The 20,711-nt window shown below is 42.5% G+C and overlaps 1 protein-coding gene across 1 annotated transcript in view; it reads left to right on the plus strand.

The window, feature by feature from the left end:
- LOC122557441 (tripeptidyl-peptidase 2-like) overlaps positions 1-20,711 on the plus strand; it is a 132,157-nt gene that overhangs the window by 38,445 nt on the left and 73,001 nt on the right. The window contains exons 9-10 of the mRNA XM_087991847.1: positions 9,174-9,301; positions 14,416-14,515. Of these exons, the coding sequence (XP_087847973.1) occupies positions 9,174-9,301; positions 14,416-14,515 (228 nt within the window). The remainder of the gene's footprint in view (positions 1-9,173; positions 9,302-14,415; positions 14,516-20,711) is intronic.

Genomic DNA, 20,711 nt, shown 5'->3' on the forward strand with positions numbered 1-20,711 from the left:
CAGTTTATTAATATCAGTCTTTCAGCAGATTGACAAATTAATAATTGTGAGGAAAATAAAGCTGCCTTCTCTCTGGCAACACCTGTCAGGCTTTATGCAAAAAAGGGTGAAAGGAAAACAAAAGTGAATGGCATTCACTTTTGCTGATGTTTTTGGAAAGAAGCCAGTCCTGTTGATTATTACTTGTATCTTCGGAGATTTGCCCTTTACTGTGAGAATATCCATTTCACCAGACTTACAATCTGACCTGTTTTTCATTTCAATAGTCATGCAACCTGTCTGACTGTCAGTAATAAACTGTCTTATAGAATCATAGAAATAACAGCGCTGAGAAAGATTGCTCATCCCGATGGGTTTTTGTTTGCTCCTCACACTGATCCCCTTCTCAATATTCTTTTCAATGGATCACCTGCTCCCACAGTGGCGCTGGAAGTCTTTGCTATTGGTGTCGTCAGTCTGCACCTGGAAGTTGATGTCAGGGCCCACCCCACCCCAAGGAACGCTTGTACCTTGGGTGTAGTTCATCCACTGTTCTTTGTACTGCTTCACTTGCCAGTCCCACTCCTCACCTTCAGCCTTTGTAAAGTGCCGGGAGCAGGATGGACGTGTTTTAGTGCTGTGACAATGTGATATCGTGATTCGAGCTGAATCAGTTTAAGACATTTGAAAGTTTGGTTTGGTCCTATTCTTTGATGGGAATAAAGTCACTGCAGCCTCATTGACTCACAGGTACTGTGAGTTCAAGGTGAGTGCACTCCCTGCAGTGAGGTGAAGGATTGGACTGGAGAAGCTAGATTGTTTTCCTTCAAGCAGAGAAGTGTCAGAGGAAATCTGAAAACAGTATCTACGCTCAATGGACTTAGATGCAGTAAATAACGAGAAGGTGTTTCCAGTGGTGTTGAAGGTTCGATAACCAAGAGGGCACATGAGAGCAGAGCCTCAAAATTAGGGGGAGCAGATTTAGGACGAATTGCGAAGGAACCTCTTCACCCAGAGGATTGTGAATCTATGAAATTTCCTGCCCAGTGAAGTAATTGAGGCTTCTTCATTGAATGCTTTTAAAGCTAAGATAGATAACTTATTTGAACAATGAAGGAATGAAGGGTTATAATGAGAGGGTGGGTGAGTGGAACTGAGGCCACAAAAAGATCCGCCATGTTTTTATTGAATGGCGGAGCAGGCTCGAGGGGGCAGATCACCTATCTCCTGCTCCTAGTTTGTATGTTCTTACGTTAAACCCTGAACTGGATTTGGAATCCACTGCCAGACAGGGTGCATGGTACAGATTCAGTGATTGCTTTCAAAGTATAATTGGATAAATATTTTGAACAGAATAAAATTGAACGGATGTGGGCAAAGGGCCAGTGAGTGGGATTAACTGGAATGCATTCAAAAGAGCCAAAATGATTAAACAGCTTCCTGTGCAATACGATTCTATGATGTTTATGATTTCCGTTTATCTCCTTAGCAGATTTCTTCTAACTGATGGGTAGGTGTCTGCCACAGTAATATCATGTGTTAAGATTTTCTAGTTAAGGCATTCTAATGATTCTCTATGGGGATGAAAATCATTCTGGTGCCTTGTTATTTTGCTGGTGTTGAGTTTATATCCCTATTGTCAATTTGCCAAATAAATTTTAATTACCTTTCAAAAGCTTTGATATTGCTGGAAACCAATTTTAGAACAGGTTTTAATCTTTTTCCATTCAGTACTCAAACCCAATTGTTTTCATGGCTCAATGTAACTAAGATTGGTTGCTTTATGGTTGTTGTGAATTTTCATTGTATCCTGTTACATGATCCCAACTTTCAGCTGTAAAAGAGACCATGGCACTATTCAAAGAAGCAGCTTGGAGTTCAAAAATACAAGCCTGGTGTTTAGATCAATATATATTGTTCAATCAACCTAGAGAAAAACAGATTATTTGGCCATTAACACATTGCGATTTGTGGGATCCCTCTTTAACAGCACTGTGGATGTCCCTACAACCTGAGAACTGCAGCAGTTCAATGAGACAGATCACCAGCACTTTCTGTAGGGCATTTAGGGACGGGCAATTAATTCTGGCCTCGTCATCCTATGAGTGAATATAAAATAACTTTGCTGTGCACCAACTGATATTGAAACTGAGAGAGGTGAGGCTATTAGAAGGATAATCTTGATTAGTGAATGATTTTCACCCCACTTGGGATGAAGACGCCACATCCTGATTCTGCCCAATCTCATCATTGTGATATGCGTACAGCACAAATCTGTATACAATCTAGACAATTCAAGTCTAGAAGGAGGCTAGCCAGAATGAGAATCCCCATCTTGGTCCACTAGGGATTGTACTAAAGTAGACTATTGGAGTCGAAGCAAATGGTTTGAGCAAATCACACAAAGCCTAATACTATAATAAAATGGAAAAATACTGCAGGTCTGGCAGCATCTGTGGAGACAGAAACAGATTCAATGTTTTGAATCCAGCGTGACTTGTCTTGAGAAGTGGAAATGTAATAGGTTTTATTCCATTGAAGTGAAATGATATCCCCAGATTGACGATACATAATGGAAAACAGGCATAATGGTTGTATTAAGGAACTTAACAATTAACTTTTTGAGTTATCCATTTGCTGTTAAATTGAAGGGTCATAGAATATCATGGAAGGTTACTGCCAGGTTAGTTGTCAGAAGTAGAAAAAATTCCATTCTCCAGAAATTATTTTTAAGGAAAGACTGACTAAATACAAATGCCCAAACATGATGGAGAAATCTAAATGGTTTAAGTTGCTCCTTTGAAGTCCAAAAACATTGCATCAAAAAACTATGAATTGTTGGAATTGATTAAAGGGATAGGATTTGAAAATCGGAGGGAGCATGCTTTTTAAAATGTATTCCTTTCATGGGATCTGGGTATTGCTAGCAACACCAGTCCTTGAATTGAATAGTTTACTATTTCAGAGGGCAGTTAAGAGTTAACCACCTTGCTGTGTTGGGGTGACTCATAGGCCAGTCTAGATGAGGACACCATGTTTCCTCCCAAAAGGGTATAAGTGAACCAAATCGGTTTTTACAAAAATTGATGATAGTTCCTGCATCATCAATGAGACCAGCTTTATCTTTCAAATGTTAGTAATTGAATTAAAATTTCACCTGTCAAGGTGCGTTTTGAACCCAGCAATTACTGTGACCCTCCAGATTACTGTTGAGATTAGAGTGGTACTGGTAAGCACAGCAGGTCAGGCAGCATGCAAGGAGCAGGAAAACGTCAATTCTCCTGCTCCTCGGATGCTGCCTGACCTGCTGTGCTTTTACAGCAGCACTCTAATCTAGACTCTGATCTCCAGTATCTGCAGTCTTCACTTTTCCTCCAGATTACTGGTCAAGTGACATTCCCACTACATTACCATATTTTCCTATGTGAGGTGAATGGCTTAAGTTGACTGTTCTAGATTGGAAGACTAAAGAAGTTGACGAACTGAGTGTTTTGGGAGCCATGAATAAATTAATTAAAGCAAATTGACAGCTGTTGAAGTTTCATAACCGAAGCCATGGCTCGAGGGAACGAGAAGTTTCTCTCTGTGGCATACTTATGAGCGCCAGCATCTTACTAAGTCAGTCTTTCCTTTCTTGCATTAGTGGCATTATTAATCTGTTCACTTTAAGAAATTTGGAACTGCAGTAAGGAAAGAAGATGCTTCTTCAATGGTCAAATTGAAGGCATGCAGATGCAGAGGGGTCTCAGATAAGATAGTGTCTGCTGCATAGATGAGATAATATTTAAAAATATTGATGCAGTTGATACATTCCAAGATAAGGCCACAGATAGTTCCCTTATTATTAATCTAGATGAAAAGAATAAATGAGCCAAGAGATCATTTTGAATTTGGAAATGACTTAGTTAACCTGCTTGTTATAGTATTGTGTACGGTCCTACACACCCTATTAAAGAGCAGTGGAGCCTATTGTCACTGAGAGTTATCATAAGATGCATAGTGAAAGATTACTTTGATTGGTGGGATGGTTATGAGAGGCCACAACTTGAAAGTAATAACCAGAAACATTAAAGGAAGGGTAGAAGATCACTGCTTTTCCACAGCAAATGGTTAGAACTAGATCATTCTGCTGCAAGTCAAACTTAAAGCCAAGATCATAAAATATTAACTGAGGAAGTAAATTTTTACTTGAAAGAGTTGAATATGAAATTGTACAGGGAGTTGGTTTCGATGAGATGGCATAACAAAGAGTATGGAGAGTGAGATGATGCAGCTGGATGGAATGTATGTGGAGTGAGCAGGAGGGTGGAATCAGCTGCAATAGCATATTAAAGTATTTAGAAGTGGAATTAGACACAGTTGCTTATGTAGACAGTCATTGGTTTAGAGTTCATGGGTAAAAGAGCCCTTCTGTTGCTGGAACATCCTTTGTTTCACTCTGTCTTTGGATTGAAGATTAAGCCAGTCAGGGCTGTGGGGAAAGGTCGGAAGAGAATGAGTTTTTGCAGGAGATGTGCAGTGTGCTAAGGAGTGGCCCTTGGAGTTTAATTTGGAGGTATTGCATTTTGGTACACCAGACAAGGGCAAAATTTATACGATAAATGGTAGGTAATTTTGTAGACCAGAGAGACCTGGGGGTTCAGGCATATAATTCTTCTTATTCGCAATTTCATAGGTTTTAGAATGCTCATGGACAAAGCCAAGAGTGGTCCTAAAGGAAGTGTGCTAAACTGGGGGAAGGCCAACTGTCCCAAAATTCGGCAGGAAGTGGGGAATGTAGATTGGGAGCAGCTGTTTGAAGGTAAATCCACATTCGATAAGTGGGTGGCTTTTAAAGAGAGGCTGTTTAAAGCTCAGGAGAGGTATGTTCATGTGAAAATGAGGGATAGAAATGGCAAGGTCAGGGAACCATGAATGGGTGAAATTGTGAGATCCGCTAAGAGGAAAAAGGATACATACGTAAGGTCTAGGTTACTGAAGACAGAAGAAGCTTTGGATGAATATCAGGAATCTAGGACCAATCTGAAACGGGGAATTAAGGCTAAAAGGAGTCATGAGATATCTTTAGCAAACAGAGTTAAGGAAAATCCCAAAGCCGTTTTTTCATATATAAGGAGCAAGTGTGTAACTAGAGAAAGGGTTGGCCTACTCAAGGACATAGAAGGAAAGTTATGCATGGAGTAAGAGAAAATGGGTGAGATTCTTAATTAGAACTTTGCGTCGGTATTCACCGAGGAGAGGGACGTGACGGATGTTGAGGTTAGGGATAGATCTTTGATTACTCTAGGTCGTCAGCATAAGGAGGGAGGCAGTGTTGGGTATTCTAAAAGGCATTGAGATAGACAAGTCCCCCAGACGGGATGGGATCTACCCCAGGTTACTGAGCGAGAGAGGAAATAGCTGGGGCTTTAACAGATATCTTTGCAAAATCCTTAAACAGGGGGTGATGTTTTGGAGGGCTGGAGAATTGCTAATGTTCACTTGTTGAAGAAGGGTAGCAGGGTTACTCCAGGTAATTATAGACCAGTGTGCCTGATGTCAGTGGTAGGGAAGCTGTTGGACAAGATACTGAGAGATAGGATCTATTCCCATTTGGAAGAAAATGAGCTTATCAGTAATGGGCAGCATGGTTTTGTGCAGGGATGGTCATGTCTTACAAACCTAATAGAGTTCTTTGAGGAGGTGATAAAGTTGATTGATGAGGGAAGGGCTGTAGATGTCATATACATGGACTTAAGTAAGGCATTTGATAAGGTTCCCCATGGTAGGCTGATGGAGAAAGTGAAGTTGCATGGGGTCCAGGGTGTACTAGCGAGATGGATGGAGAACTGGCTGGGAAACAGGAGACAGAGAGTAGTAGTGGAAGGGAGCTTCTCAAAATGGAGACCTGTGACCAATGGTGTTCTACAGGGATCTGTGCTGGGATCACTATTGTTTGTGATATATATAAATGATTTGGCAGAAGGTGTAGGTGGTCTGATTAGCAAGTTTGCAGATAACACTAAGATTGGTGGAGTAGCAGATAGTGAAGGGGACTCAGAGAATGCAACAGAATAGAGATAGATTGGAGAGATGGGCAGAGAAATGGCAAGTGGAGTTCAATCTGGGAAATGCGAGGTGATGCATTTTGGAAACTCCTGTTCAAGTCCTGGGAAAAATTGACATACAGAGAGATCTAGTATTCAGGTCCATTGTTCCCTGAAGGTAGCAACGCAGGTCACTAAAGTGGATAAGAAGGCATACGGCATGCTTTCCTTCATCCAACGGGGTATTGAGTACAAGAGTTGGCAGGTCATGTTACAGTTGTACAGGACTTTGGTTTGGCCACATTTGGAATACTGCGTACAGTTCTGCTCGCCACATTACCAAAAGAATGTGGATGCTTTGGAAAGGGTGCAGAGGAGGTTCAATAGACAATAGGTGCAGGAGTAGGCCATTCTGCCCTTCGAGCCTGCACCGCCATTCAATATGATCATGGCTGATCATTCCTAATCAGTATCCTCTTCCTGCCTTATCTCCATAACCCTTGATTCCACTATCCTTGAGAGCTCTATCCAACTCTTCCTTAAATGAATCCAGAGACTGGGCCTCCACTGCCCTCTGGGGCAGAGCATTCCACACAGCCACCACTCTCTGGGTGAAGAAGTTTCTCCTCATCTCTGTCCTAAATGGTCTACCCCGTATTTTTAAGCTTTTGTCCTCTGGTTCGGCACTCACCCATCAGCAGAAACATGTTTCCTGCCTCCAGAGTGTCCAATCCTTTCATAATCTTATATGTCTCAATCAGATCCCCTCTGTCTTCTATACTCAAGGGTATACAAGCCCAGTCGCTTCAGTCTTTCTGTGTAAGGTAATCCCGCCATTCCAGGAATTGACCTCGTGAACTTACGCTGCACTCCCTCAATAGCCAGATTGTCTTTCCTCAAATTTGGAGACCAGAACTGCACACAGTACTCCAGGTGTGGTCTCACCAGGGCCCTGTACAGCTGCAGAAGCACCTCTTTGCTTCTATACTCAATTCCTCTTGTTATGAAGGCCAGCATGCTATTAGCCTTCTTCACTACCTGCTGTACCTGCATGCTTGCCTTTATTGACTGGTGTACAAGAACACCCAGATCTCTCTGTACTGTCCCTTTACCTAAATTGATTCCATTGAGGTAGTAATCTTCCTTCCTGTTCTTGCCACCAAAGTGGATAACCATACATTTATCCACATTAAACTGCATCTGTCATGCATCACCTAACTTGTCCAGGTCACCCTGTAGTCTCCTAACATCCTCATCACATTTCACCCTGCCACCCAGCTTTGTATCATCAGCAAATCTGCTAATGTTATTGCTGATACCATCTTCTATATCATTAACATATATTGTAAAAAGCTGCGGTCCCAGCATGGATCCCTGCGGTACCCCACTGGTCACTGCCTGCCATTCCGAAATGGAGCCATTTATCACTACCCTTTGTTTCCTATCAGCCAACCGATTTTCAATCCAATCTAGTACTTTGTCCCCAATACCATGCACCCTTATTTTGCTCACTAACCTCCTATGTGGGACTTTATCAAAAGCTTTCTGAAAGTCCAGGTACACTACATCTACTGGATCTCCCTCGTCCATCTTCAGAGTTAGATCCTCAAAAAATTCAAGAAGATTAGTCAAGCATGATTTCCCCTTCATAAATCCATGCTGACTCTGTCCTATCCTGTTACTACTATCCAGATGTGCCATAATTTCATCCTTTATAATAGACTCCAGCATCTTTCCCACTACTGAGGTCAGACTAACTGGTCTATAATTTCCTGCTTTCTCTCTCCCACCTTTCTTAAAAAGTGGTATAACATTAGCCACCCTCCAAACCTCAGGAACCGACCCTGAATCGGTCGAACTCTGGAAAAAAATCACCAACGCATCCACGATTTCCCGAGCCACCTCCTTCAGTACCCTGGGATGTAGACCATCAGGCCCCGGAGACTTATCAAACTTCAGACCTAACAATCTCTCCAACACCAAATCCTGGCAAATATAAATTCCCTTCACCAGAATGTTGCTTGGTATGGAAGGCACTAGCTATGAAGAGAGGTTGAATAGATTAGGATTATTTTCATTAGAAAGATGGAGGTTGAGGGGGGAACCTGATTGAGGTTTACAAAATCATGAGAGGTATAGACAGGGTGGATAGCAAGGAGCTTTTTCCCAGAGTGGGGGACTCAATTACTATGGGTCACGAGTTCAAAGTGAAAGGGGAAAGGTTTAGGAAACATATATGTGTGGAAAGTTCATTACACAGAGGGTGGTAGGTGCCTGGAACGCGTTGCCAGCGAAGGTTGTAGAGGCAGGAATGATAGTGTCATTTAAGATGTGTCTAGACATACATGAAGGGGCAGGGAGCAGAGGGATACAGATCCTTAGAAAATAGGCAACAGGTTTAGATAGAGGATCTGGATCGCTGCAGGCTTGGAGGGCCAGTTATTACTGTGCTGTAGTTTTCTTTGTTCTTTGAAATTTGCAACAGATGCCGACAGGGTAGTTAAGGTGTTCAGCACACTTGCGTTCATTGCTGAGACCTTTGAGAATAGGAATTGGGATGTCATGTTGAGGTTGTACAGGACATTGGTGAGGCTTGTTCTGGAGGACTGTACAGTTCTGGTCGCCTTGCTATAGGAAGGACTTCATGAAATTGGAGAGGGTTCAGAAAAGATTTACCAGGACTGGAAGACTGGAGTTATGAAGGTGGGCTGGATTGGCTGAGAAATGTTTCACTGGAGCAGAGGAGGTTGAGGAGGGACCTTTTAGAGTTTTATAAAAACATGAGGGGCATCGAGTAGGTAAATGACAACAGTCTTCCCCCTAAGGTGGGGGAGTTCAAAACTAGTGGTTATAGTTTTAAGGTAAGAGGAGAAAGATTTGAAAAGGACATGAGGGGCAATTTTTTTTATGTATGGAATGAACTGCCAAAGGAACAAGATGCAAGTACAATCACAGTGTTTAAACGTCATCTTAATAATTACATGAATAGGAAAGGATTGGAGAGATATGGGACAAACACAGGCAAGTGGGACTAGTTTGGTATGGGAACATGGTTGACATGGACTAGATGGACCAAAGGGTCCATTTCCATGCTGTATGACTCTGTACAGCAGACTGAAAAGCCTTGGGTATTGTATGATTCTATTATTTCTGTTTTCTTTTCTCCAGGCGTGTATGCAAGGTGATTGATGAAGCAGTTTTAAAACACAATGTTATCTTTGTGTCCAGTGCTGGTAACAATGGGCCCTGTCTCTCCACTGTTGGCTGTCCAGGAGGTACTTCCACCAATATCATTGGTAAGTGTGGGATTAGTCCACTGAAGTGGTGAAAAAACACATACGGCTGCTACATTAATAAACCTCACTGTGTTGAAACAGTTCTTGAGGCTGCTGTAAATGCTGTGATGATGTTTTCCCTGGCTGGGGAACCTAGACCTAGTCTGTGAATCCGCCCTGCAGCCATGAACGGGACTCCCAAAGGCTGTGTTTCCTGCCTGCTACCAGGTTTCGATCATGTTCTCAGGCAGTTTTTTTTACACAGTGTGTGGTTCATGTGTGGAATAAATTTTCAAAGAAAGTGGAGGATGGGAGTACAGATAAAATGTTTAAAAGACATTTGGATAAGTACATGAATAGGAATTGTTTGGAGGGATATGAGCCAAGCACAGGCAGGTGGAATTGATTTAATTTGGGATTATGGTCAGCATGGTCAGGTTGGACCGCAGGGTCTGTTTCTATGCTGTGAGACTGGAGAAGAATTTAAATGGGACGGGTCCATCATTATCACTCACATTGGTAGCAGCAACATTGGTTGAGCTAGAAAGGGGTTGTGATGAAAGATTTTGAACAGTTCAGACCTAAAGTAAAAAGCAGAACCACCAAAGTAATAATCTCCAAATGACTGGCAAACTGGAGTGTGGTCAATAATGTTAATGAGTTAAATATGTGGCTCAAAGATTGGTGTAGGTGAAACAGGATTCAGTTCATGGGATAAAAGCAAATTACTGCGGATGCTGGAATCTGAAACCAAAAAAGAGAAAATGCTGGAAAATCTCAGCAGGTCTGGCAGCATCTGTAAGGAGAGAAAAGAGCTGACGTTTCGAGTCTCACTGACCCTTTGTCAAAGCTGCGAGAACAGCATTTGGAAAAATGTCGTATATTGTGCAAGTACCTGTAATCCTGGAGGCTGTATGCAGGGTGGAATTTGAGTTGAAATCCACTTGGAGTAAGTCGGAGGCGAAGACAGTCACTGAGGAAGGAAATAAGGCTGTGGAAGCGAGTCTTAGTAAATACCTTGTCTAACACTGAGAGAGAAAAGGAAAGCAGTGAAGGTGGACACGGGGAGAGAGACAAACAAAAATCCTGTCTGAGAGAAGAGCAGTACTTCTACAGGGTCGGCATTCCTGGAAGGGAGATGGCAGTGAGTTAAACACCTGGATAAAAGCAAATTACTGCGGATGCTGGAATCTGAAACCAAAAGAGAAAATGCTGGAAAATCTCAGCAAGCCTTACAACATCTGTAAGAAGAGAAAAGAGCTGACGTTTCAAGTCTAACTGACCCTTTGTCAAAGCTTTGACAAAGGGTCAGTTAGACTCGAAACGTCAGCTCTTTTCTCTCCTTACAAATGTTGCAAGACTTGCTGAGATTTTCCAGCATTTTCTCTTTTTTGGTTTCAGTTCATGGGACGTTGGCGCTGGTACTGGGGTTGAAGGGAACTGTTCTGGTTTGCACTGTGTTGGGGCCAGTATCATGGTGAATATAATAATAGGGTTGTAGAGACACCTTTAGATTAATGGGAGAGTGGAAGGGTTTGGGAGAGGTGAAGTATAAATTTACAGAGCAGGAGCATATGGCAGATTACAGGGCAGCAATAATAACCAGAGTGGCACAGGAAGGGACAAAGTATATAAATGTTTAAGACAAAGATAGTAAATAGGGTGAAAACGGGGAAAAAGTTATAAAAAGACAAATTAGTAGCTCTTTAATGCAATAGGAAAGGTAAATGGACTGTTGGCCTTTATTTCAAAGGGGAATATTAAAATAGGAAGGTGATAGCTGGAATACTGAAGTGTTTTGGTTCCTTATCTCAGAAAAGATAATGAAGGCAAATATTGAACATTGGAGGCAGTCAGAGAAGATTCACTCAGTTGATCCCAGGTATAGAAAGACTGTCTTATGAGGAGAGGTTGAGTAGATTGGGCTTTGACTCTTTGCAACTTAGAAAAAGGAGGTGACTTTATTGAAACAAGGTTCTGAAGTGATTTGACAAGGTAGATGCAGAGAGGTTGTTTCCCCTTGTGGGAGAGTCTGGGAGCAGAAGGTATGATCTCAGAGTAAGGGGTCACATATGTAAGACAGAAATGAGAAGAAGCTCTTCTCTCATAGGGTGGTGAGTTGATAAAATTCCTTACTGCGCAGAGCTGCTGAGGCAGGGTTCAGACTGAGACATATTTGTAAACAGGAAGGGAGTCATGGGAAAAGAAAGTGGAGTTGAGGATGATCAGAACAGCCATGGTCTCAGTGAATGGTGAAGCTAACTCAGTGGGTTCAAAAGGTTTGATTCTTCAGAATTCCCTGCCTCACAAATTTGTGTATACTCAGGAGTTGACCGTGTTCAAGATGGGAATCAACAGAGTTTTGCACTGTAAGGGAATTAAGTGTGAGAAGATCAACTGAGATTGAATTGAATGTTAGCATATTGAAGGAACAGCTGGCCTTGACCTTGCTTTTTACGTTCCTATCCAGTTAAAGTTGATAGCTTGCAAAGCAATCACACCTTTAAAGCTCTGTTGCAACCATAAATTGCTCACTTTTGTTTGTTTCTTTAAACAATTACATAGCTCCTTTTGGACACTCCCCACACTCCTTTAACGTTAGGCTTTGCCTTGTCACCTGCTGTACAAGTAGCAGCTTTTAGTCTCAATAGTACTGATTGTTTAAGCACTGGATTACCATAAAAGCCCATCAGGCTCGCAAATGTTCTTTTGGACTTGAGATCTGCAGTCCTTACCCAATCTGGCCTATTTCAGACTCACAACAATGTGACTGAATCCTAATTAGTCTCTGAAATGACTGAGCAAGCCACTCAATTGTTGGCCAATTCAGCTCCAAACCTTGTTGAAGACTTAGTCCAAACCAAGACAAAAGACCTGAACCCGAGTTGAGATGAGGCTGTCTTTGACATCAAGACATCTTTTGGCTGGGTGTGGCATCAAGGAAGTCCTAGCAATTCAGCAGTAATTTGCATTGAGGGGAAAGCTCTCCACTAGTTGAAGTCATACCTAGCACAAAGGAAAGTAGAAGGAAGTGTGTGTGTGTAGTAGGCCAATCATCTCCGCTCCAGAGCATTGCTACAGGGGTTTCTCTGGTAGCGTCCTAGGCCCAGCTGCTTCCTCAATGACCTTCCCTCCATCATAAGATCAGAAATGAAGATGTTTGTTGATGCTGACACCATCTGCAGCATTATTCACAATTGTTCTTAATACTGAAGCATTTTGTGCCAGGTCAGCAACGTTCATACTGCTAAGTAGCATGCCACACATAAGTGCAATGTGGAATGTAGAACACTTCAGTGCAGTACAGGTCCTTCGGCCCTCAATGTTGCGCCATCCTATGAAACCAATCTGAAGCCCATCTAATCTACACTATTCCATTCTCATCCATATGCCTATCCAATGACAATTTAAATGCCCTTAAAGTTGGCAAGTCTACAACTGTTGCAGGCGGTGCGTTCCACGACCCTACTCCTCTCTGAGTAAAGAAACTACCTCTGTATATCTATCACCCCTCAATTTAAAGCTATGCCCCCTTGTGCTATCCATCACCATCTTCGGAAAAAGGCTCTCGCTGTTCACCCGATCTCACCCTCTGATCATCTTATATGTCTCAATTAAGTCATCTCTCTGCCTTCTTCTCTCTAACGAAAACAACCTCAAGTCCCTCAACCTTTCCTCATCAGACCTTCCCTTCATACCAAGCAATATCCTAGTAAATCTCCCCGAACCCTTTCCAAAGCTTCCACATCCTTCCTATAATGCTGTGACCAGAACTGTACACAATAATCCAAGTGCGGCCGCACCAGAGTTTTGTACAGCTGCAGCATGACTTCGTGGTTCCGAAACTTGATCCCTCTGTTAATAAAAGCTAACACACTGTATGCCTTCTTAACAACCCTGTCAACCTGGGTGGCAACTTTCAGGGATCTATGTACATGGACAACGAGATCTCTCTGCTCATCTACACTACCAAGAATGTTACCATTGGCCCAGTACTCTGCATTCCTGTTACTCCTTCCAAAGTGAATCACCTCACACTTTTTTCTGCATTAAACACAACTGGCCACCTTTCAGCCCAGCTCTGCAGAGTATCTATGTCCCTTTGTAATCTACAACACCCTTCAGCATTATCCACAACTGTACTGACCTTCATGTCATCCACAAATGTACTAACCCATCCTTCTACGCCCTCAAACAGGTAATGTATAAAAATGACAAACAGCAGTGCACCCAAATCAGATCCTTGCGGTATAACCCAAGTAACTGACTTCCAGGGTGAACATTTCCCAGCAACCACTACCCTGTGTCTTCTTTCAGCAAGCGAATTTCTGATCCAAACCGCTAAATCGCCCTCAATCCCCTGCCTCCATATTTTGTGCAGTAGCCCATGATGGGGAGCCTTATCTAACGCCTTACTGAATTCCATATGCACAACATCAACGGCTTTAACCTCATCCACCTGTTTGGTCACCTTCTCAAAGAACTCCACTCAGGAGGTCCAGTGTGATCTGTAATAAAAGGAAAAGCTATGTTTATGTAATTGTAGTGCGTTTAAACATAGTAAAACATTCTGAAGTGCAACATAACAGCAATGTTAAATAAAGGTTGTCACAGATTCATGCAAGAGATTTTGAAACCAAAAGCTTGGTCAAAACATTTTGCTCTCAGGAAGGTCTTAAAGGAGAAGCGAATGAGAATGATAGAAGAAGGAATTGAAAATTTTGGGGCCAGGCAGCTGAAGGCACTGACTGAACAGGTGGAGAAATTAAAATCCGATTGAACAGAAGGATGCATAAGATGAATGCAGAGATCTTGGAGGGTTGCACAGTTGCTGAAGATTACAGAGATAGGGTTATGGCCATGAAAAAAAGTGAGAATTTTAAATAAAAATCAGATTATGCTGGAGAAACCCAGCAGATCTGGAGCATCTGTAAAGAGAGAAACAGAGTTAATGTTTCAAATCTAATATGATTCTTTGGAATTCAGTTTCTGCAGGCCGGACTGGATGAGAAGCGGAGAATTTTAAATTTAAGCCTGTGATTTTTTTTCAAATGGTCAAGTCTGTTGTATATCTGCTGTTTTACATTGTCAAGAATATCACAGGCACCAGTGACCATAACTTGTTGCATTATTAGGTGTTGGTGCGTATGTCAGTCCAGATATGATGGTTGCAGAGTACTCAATGCGGGAGAAGTTGCCACCTAATCAGTACACCTGGTCGTCGAGGGGACCTTGGTAAGAGTCTGTGAACCAGTTATCCTTCTATCCTTTGTTATTCTGCGGCTGTAATAAAAGCATGAGCTGAAAGCCATAATCAGCAAAATAAAGGGGCAGTTACTGCAATGTGGATGTTTACTGCAACGTGGGATGTTTTTCCAAAGCAGAGAATCTAAGTGGCAATGTTACTGGACCAGTGACTCAGAGGCCAAGGCTAACACTGTCAGGATGATAAAAAGCAAATTACTGTGAATGCTGGAAATCTGAAATAAGAACAAAGTACTTGGGGATGCTGAGCAGGGTATAGCAGCTTCTGTGGAGAGAGTAACAGAGTTAATGCCTTGAAGCTGCTATGGCTCTTCTTCAGAACAAATTGCTGGTGGGACAGGAGTTCAGATTCCATCATGGCAATTTATGAAATCTGAATTCAGTTAAAATCTGGAATTGAAATTGAGTTCAGTTATGGTGACAATGAAGTCTTGGACAATTATTATTTTAAAAAAACATATGCTTCACTAATGTCCCTAAGAGAAGGAAATCTGCCATCTATAACCAGTCTGACCTATATGTGCTACAGCAATGTGGTTGACATGTAGCTTCCTTCTGAAATGGCCGAGCAAGACAATAGCTGCAGGACATTTCTGGATGGGTAACAAATGTTGGACTTGCCATCAAAGTCTGTATGTCTTTAAAGAAAACAAACAAATACTTACTTTGGTTCCGTGACAATTATTACCTTTACCTGACAAAAGCCCTTTGTCATTTTTTAAATTTTCAATTGACCCTTAGTGCCAACAGTTTTTTGTGAGTGGAGTGTGGGGAAAGAATGTCCCAGTTTGAATTAGCTTTATTGTCACATGTACTTAGGTAAGCACAATGAAAAGTTTACAAGTTGTCACATTACTGTGCCATCTTGGGTATAAAGGTATCTAAGGTACAGATTTTTAAGAACAAATCCTTAAGGGGAAAAGAAACTAGAAAAATGAATGAAGTAGTCCAGTATTACACACCTTGTTAGGTTCGTTCTTGTGCCACCCCTAATTAGCTCTAATCTTTGTGGTATGTGTTCCCTTGTTTTGAATTTCCCCACCAGATCTCGCCTGCTTGAATCATTTTAAATACTTCAGTTGGTTCCTGTGTGAGTAGTGTCACCACACAGACTACAAGAAGAAAGTTCAGCATTGCTATCTCAAGGACAGCTTGGGTTAGGCAATAAATACTGGCTTTGTCAATGATTCCCACATCTATCTTCAATGCCCTTCAACTCACAAAGTAGATTTAAATTTAAACTGCCACTTGATCAATTCCAACAGCGCATATATTCAACAGTCTGTGTAAACAAAAGCAGTAAAAGGAATATGGAGAAATGATAGAGAAATAGGGTTAGATTAAACGCTAGTTCTTGCTGAACGCCTGCCTTCTCTTTATGTTGTAAATTTATTGATTGTTGAAATATAACTTGCAGTGATGTGCTGAGGATCTGTTTGAGCAAAGCAATTTGATTTTGTCGCAGGACAGTTCTCATGTAACCATGCTTTATTGAGAATACACGTACGGTAAATGGACAGAGCACATATTGACATCCATGATTTCCCCATCTGCCATGTTTAGATTAGAGTAGATTAGATTACTTAGTGTGGAAACAGGCCCTTCGGCCAAACAAGTCCACACCGCCCCGCCGAAGCGCAACCCACCCATATCCCTACATATACCTAACACTACGGGCAATTTAGCATGGCCAATTCACCTGACCTGCCCATCTTTGGACTGTGGGAGGAAACTGGAGCACCCGGAGGAAACCCACGCAGACACGGGGAGAATGTGCAAACTCCACACAGTCAGTCGCCTGAGGCGGGAATTGAACCCAGGTCTCTGGCGCTGTGAGGCAGCAGTGCTAGCCACTGTGTCACCGTGCCACCCACAAACATTTGGGTTCAGAAAAGATTTACCAAAATGCTGTTGGGTTTAGAACATTTGGGTTATAAGGGTAGGCTGGGACTTATTTCACTGGACCATGGGAGGTTGAGGGATGACATTATAGTGGTTTATAAAATCATGAGGGGCATAGCTAGGGTGAATAGCAAAGGTCAACACTAGGGGGCATGTTTTTAATGTGAGAGGAGACAGATTTAAAAAGGATCTGTGGGGCAACTTATTCACATAGAGGGTGGTTGAATGAACTGCCAGCAGAAGTGGTAGATACAGGTACAGTTACAGCATTTAAAAGACATTTGGATAGGTACATGGATAGTAAAGGTTTAGAGGGATATAGGCCAAATGCAGGCAGTTGGGACTAGTTTAGTTTTGGAAACTTGGTCGGTGTGGACAAGTTGGACCGAAGAGTCTATTTCTGCGCTTTCTGACTCTTAAGACTCCCAGAACGTTACAGCACAGGACAGGCCTTTCGCCCCTCAATGTTCTACTGACCTCTAGAACCAATCTGAAGCCCATCTAACCCACACTATTCCATTCTTGTCCATATGCCTATCCAATGACCATTTTAAATGGCTTAAAAGTTGGTGTCTACTACTGTTGCAGGCAGTGCATTCCACGCTCCTACTATTCGCTGAGTGAAGAAACTACCTCTGCCATCTGTCCTATATCTATCACCCCTCAATTTAAAGCTATGTCCCCTCGTGCGAGCTATCGCCATCCAAGGAAAAAGGCTCTCCTTGTGCAACCTATCTAACCCTCTGATTTTCTTGTATGTCTCAATTAAGTCACCTCTCAACCTTTTCTCTAATGAAACAGCCTGAAGTCCCTCAGCCTTTCCTCGTAAGACCTTCCCTCCATACCAGGCTACATCCTAGTAAATGTCCTCTGAACCCTTTCCAAAGCTTCCATATCCTTCCTATAATGCTGTGACCAGATCTGTAAGCAATATTCCAAATGTGACCGCACCAGAGTTTTGTACAGCTGCAGCATGATCTCGTGGTTCTGAAACTCCATCCCTCTACCAATAAAAGCTAACACACCATATGCCTTCTTAACAACCCTGTCAACCTGGTTATCAACTTTTAGGGATCTATGTCCATGGACATTGAGATCTCTCTGCTCATCTCCACTGCCAAGAACTTTACCATTAGCCCTGCATTCCTGTTACTCCTTCCAAAGTGAATTGCTTCACATTTTTTGCATTAAACTCCATTTGCCACCTCTCAGCCCAGCTCTGCAGCTTATCTATGTCTCTCTGTAATCCACAACATCCTTTCTCACTATTCACAACTCCACCGACCTTAATGTCATCTGCAAATTGACTAACCCATCCTTCTATGCCCCCATCTAAGTCATTTATCAAAATGACGAACAGCAGTGGACCCAAAACAGATCCTTGCAGTTAACCACTAATAACTGAACTCCAGGATGAACATTTCTCATCAACCACCACCCTCTGCCTCCTTTCAGTAAGCCAATTTCTGATCCAAACTGCTAAATCACCCTCAATCCCATGCCTCCGTATTTTTTGCAATAGCCTACCTGAGGGAACCTTATCAAACGCCTTCCTGAAATCCATGTACACCACATCAACTGCATTACTCTAGTCCACCTGTTAGTCACCTTCTCAAAGAACTCAGTATGGTTTGTGATGCATGACCTACCCTTCACAAAACAATGTTCACTGTGTTCACAATCTGTATTCACTGGGGAAGACACGAGCAATCTCCCTGAGGTAACAGTGGCTAAAGGACCTGAACTGAAGGGAATTCACATTTGCCAGGAATTGGTGTTGGAGAGACTGTTAGGTCTGAAGGTTGATAAATCCCTGGGCCTGATGGTCTACATCCCAGGATACTGAAGGAGGTGGCTCGAGAAATCGTGGATGCGTTGGTGATTATTTTCCAGAGTTGGATAGATTCGGGATCAGTTTCTGCGGATTGGAGAGTGGCTAATGTTGTACCACTTTTTAAGAAAGGTGGGAGAGAGAAAGCAGGAAATTATAGACCAGTTAGTCTGACCTCAGTGGTGGGAAAGATGCTGGAGTCTATTATAAAGAATGAAATTACGGCACATCTGGATATTAGTAACAAGATAGGTCAGAGTCAGCATGGATTTATGAAGGGGAAATCATGCTTGACTAATCTTCTTGAATTTTTTGAGGATGTAACTCTGAAGATAGACGAGGGAGATCCAGTAGATGTAGTGTACCTGGACTTTCAGAAAGCTTTTGATAAAGTCCCACATAGGAGGTTAGTGAGCAAAATTAGGGTGCATGGTATTTGGGGCAAAGTACTAACTTGGATTGAAAGTTGGTTGGCTGACAGGAAACAAAGGGTAGTGATAAACGGCTCCATTTCGGAATGGCAGGCAGTGACCAGTGGGGTACCGCAGGGATCAGTGCTGGGACCGCAGCTTTTTACAATATATGTTAATGATATAGAAGATGGTATTAGTCATAACATTAGCAAATTTGCTGATGATACTAAGCTGGGTGGCAGGGTGAAGTGTGAGGAGCATGTTAGGAGATTACAGGATGACCTGGACAGGTTAGGTGAGTGGTCAGATGCACGGCAGATGCAGTTTAATGTGGATAAATGTATGGTTATCCACTTTGGTGGCAAGAACAGGAAGGCAGATTACTACCTCAATGGAATCAATTTAGGTAAAGGGGCAGTACAAAGAGATCTGGGTGTTCTTGTACACCAGTCAATGAAGGTAAGCATGCAGGTACAGCAGGTAGTGAAGAAGGCTAATAGCATGCTGGCCTTCATAACAAGAGGGATTGAGTATGGAAGCAAAGAGGTTCTTCTGCAGTTGTAGGGCCCTGGTGAGACCAGGAGTATTGTGTGCAGTTCTGGTCTCCAAACTTGAGGAAAGACATTCTGGCTATTGAGGGAGTGCAGCGTAGGTTTATGAGGTCAATTCCTGGAATGGCGGGACTACCTTACGCTGATAGACTGGAGCGACTGGGCTTGTATACCCTTGAGTTTAGAAGACTGAGAGGAGATCTGATTGAGACATATCAGATTATTAAAGGATTGGACACTCTGGAGGCAGGAAACATGTTTCCGCTGATAGGTGAGTGCCGAACCAGAGGACACAGCTTAAAAATACGGGGTAGACTATTTAGTACAGAGATGAGAAACTTCTTCACCCAGAGAGTGGTGGCTGTGTGGAATGCTCTGCCCCAGAGGGCAGTGGAGGCCCAGTCTCTGGATTCATTTAAGAAAGAGTTGGATAGAGCTCTCAAAGATAGTGGAATCAAGGGTTATGGAGATAAGGCAGAAACAGGATACTGATTAAGGATGATCAGGCATGATCATATTGAATGGCGGTGCAGGCTCGAAGGGCAGAATGGCCTACTCCTGCACCTATTGTCTAATGTTGACTATCCCATATCAAGTTACTCCTTTCCAGATTATTATAAATCCTATTTCTTATAAACTTTTCCAACACTTTATCCACAACCAAAGTAAGGCTCACTGGTCTATAATTACCAGGGTTGTCTCTACTCCCCTTCTTGAACATGGGAACAACATTTGCTATCCTCCAGTCTTCTGTCACTATTCCTCCAGACAATGACGACATAAAGATTAAAAGCCAAAGGCTCTGCGATCTCCTTCCGAGCTTCTCAGAGAATCCTAGGATAACTCCCATCTAGCCCTGGAGGCTTTTCTATTTTCACACTTTCCAGAATTGCTCACAACCTCTCCTTGTAAACCTCAATCCCGTCTAGTCTAGTAGCCTGTATCTCGGTATTCTCTTCAACAACGTTGTCTTTTTCCAGTATGAATACTGAGGAAAAATATTCATTTAGTGCTTCCCCAATCTCCTCTGACTCCATGCACAGCTTCTCACTACTGACCTTGATTGGCCTAATCTTATTCTAGTCATTCTTTTATTCCTGATATACCTATAGAAAGTGTGAGGGTTTTCCTTGAGCCTATCTGCCAATGACTTCTCGTGTCCCCTCCTGGCTCTTCTTAGCTCTCTCTTTAGGTCTTTCCTGGCTAACTTGTAACTCTCAAGCACCCTAACTGAGCTATCACATCTCATCCTAACATAAGTCATCATCTTCCTCTTGACAAGAGATTCAACTCCTTTAGCAAACCACGGCTACCGCACCTGATGACTTCTTCTCTGTCTGACAGCTACGTACTTATCAAGGACACGCAGTAGCTGTTCCTTGAATAAGCTCCACATTTTAATTGTGCCCATGCCCTACAGTTTCCTTCCCCATCCTATGCATCCTAGATCTTACCTAACTGCATCATAA

Source organism: Chiloscyllium plagiosum, unplaced genomic scaffold (assembly GCF_037043375.1).
Source record: "Chiloscyllium plagiosum isolate Xiang-an unplaced genomic scaffold, Cpla_swu_hap1 HiC_scaffold_11, whole genome shotgun sequence".
In the NCBI taxonomy this organism is placed as follows: Eukaryota; Metazoa; Chordata; class Chondrichthyes; order Orectolobiformes; family Hemiscylliidae; genus Chiloscyllium; species Chiloscyllium plagiosum.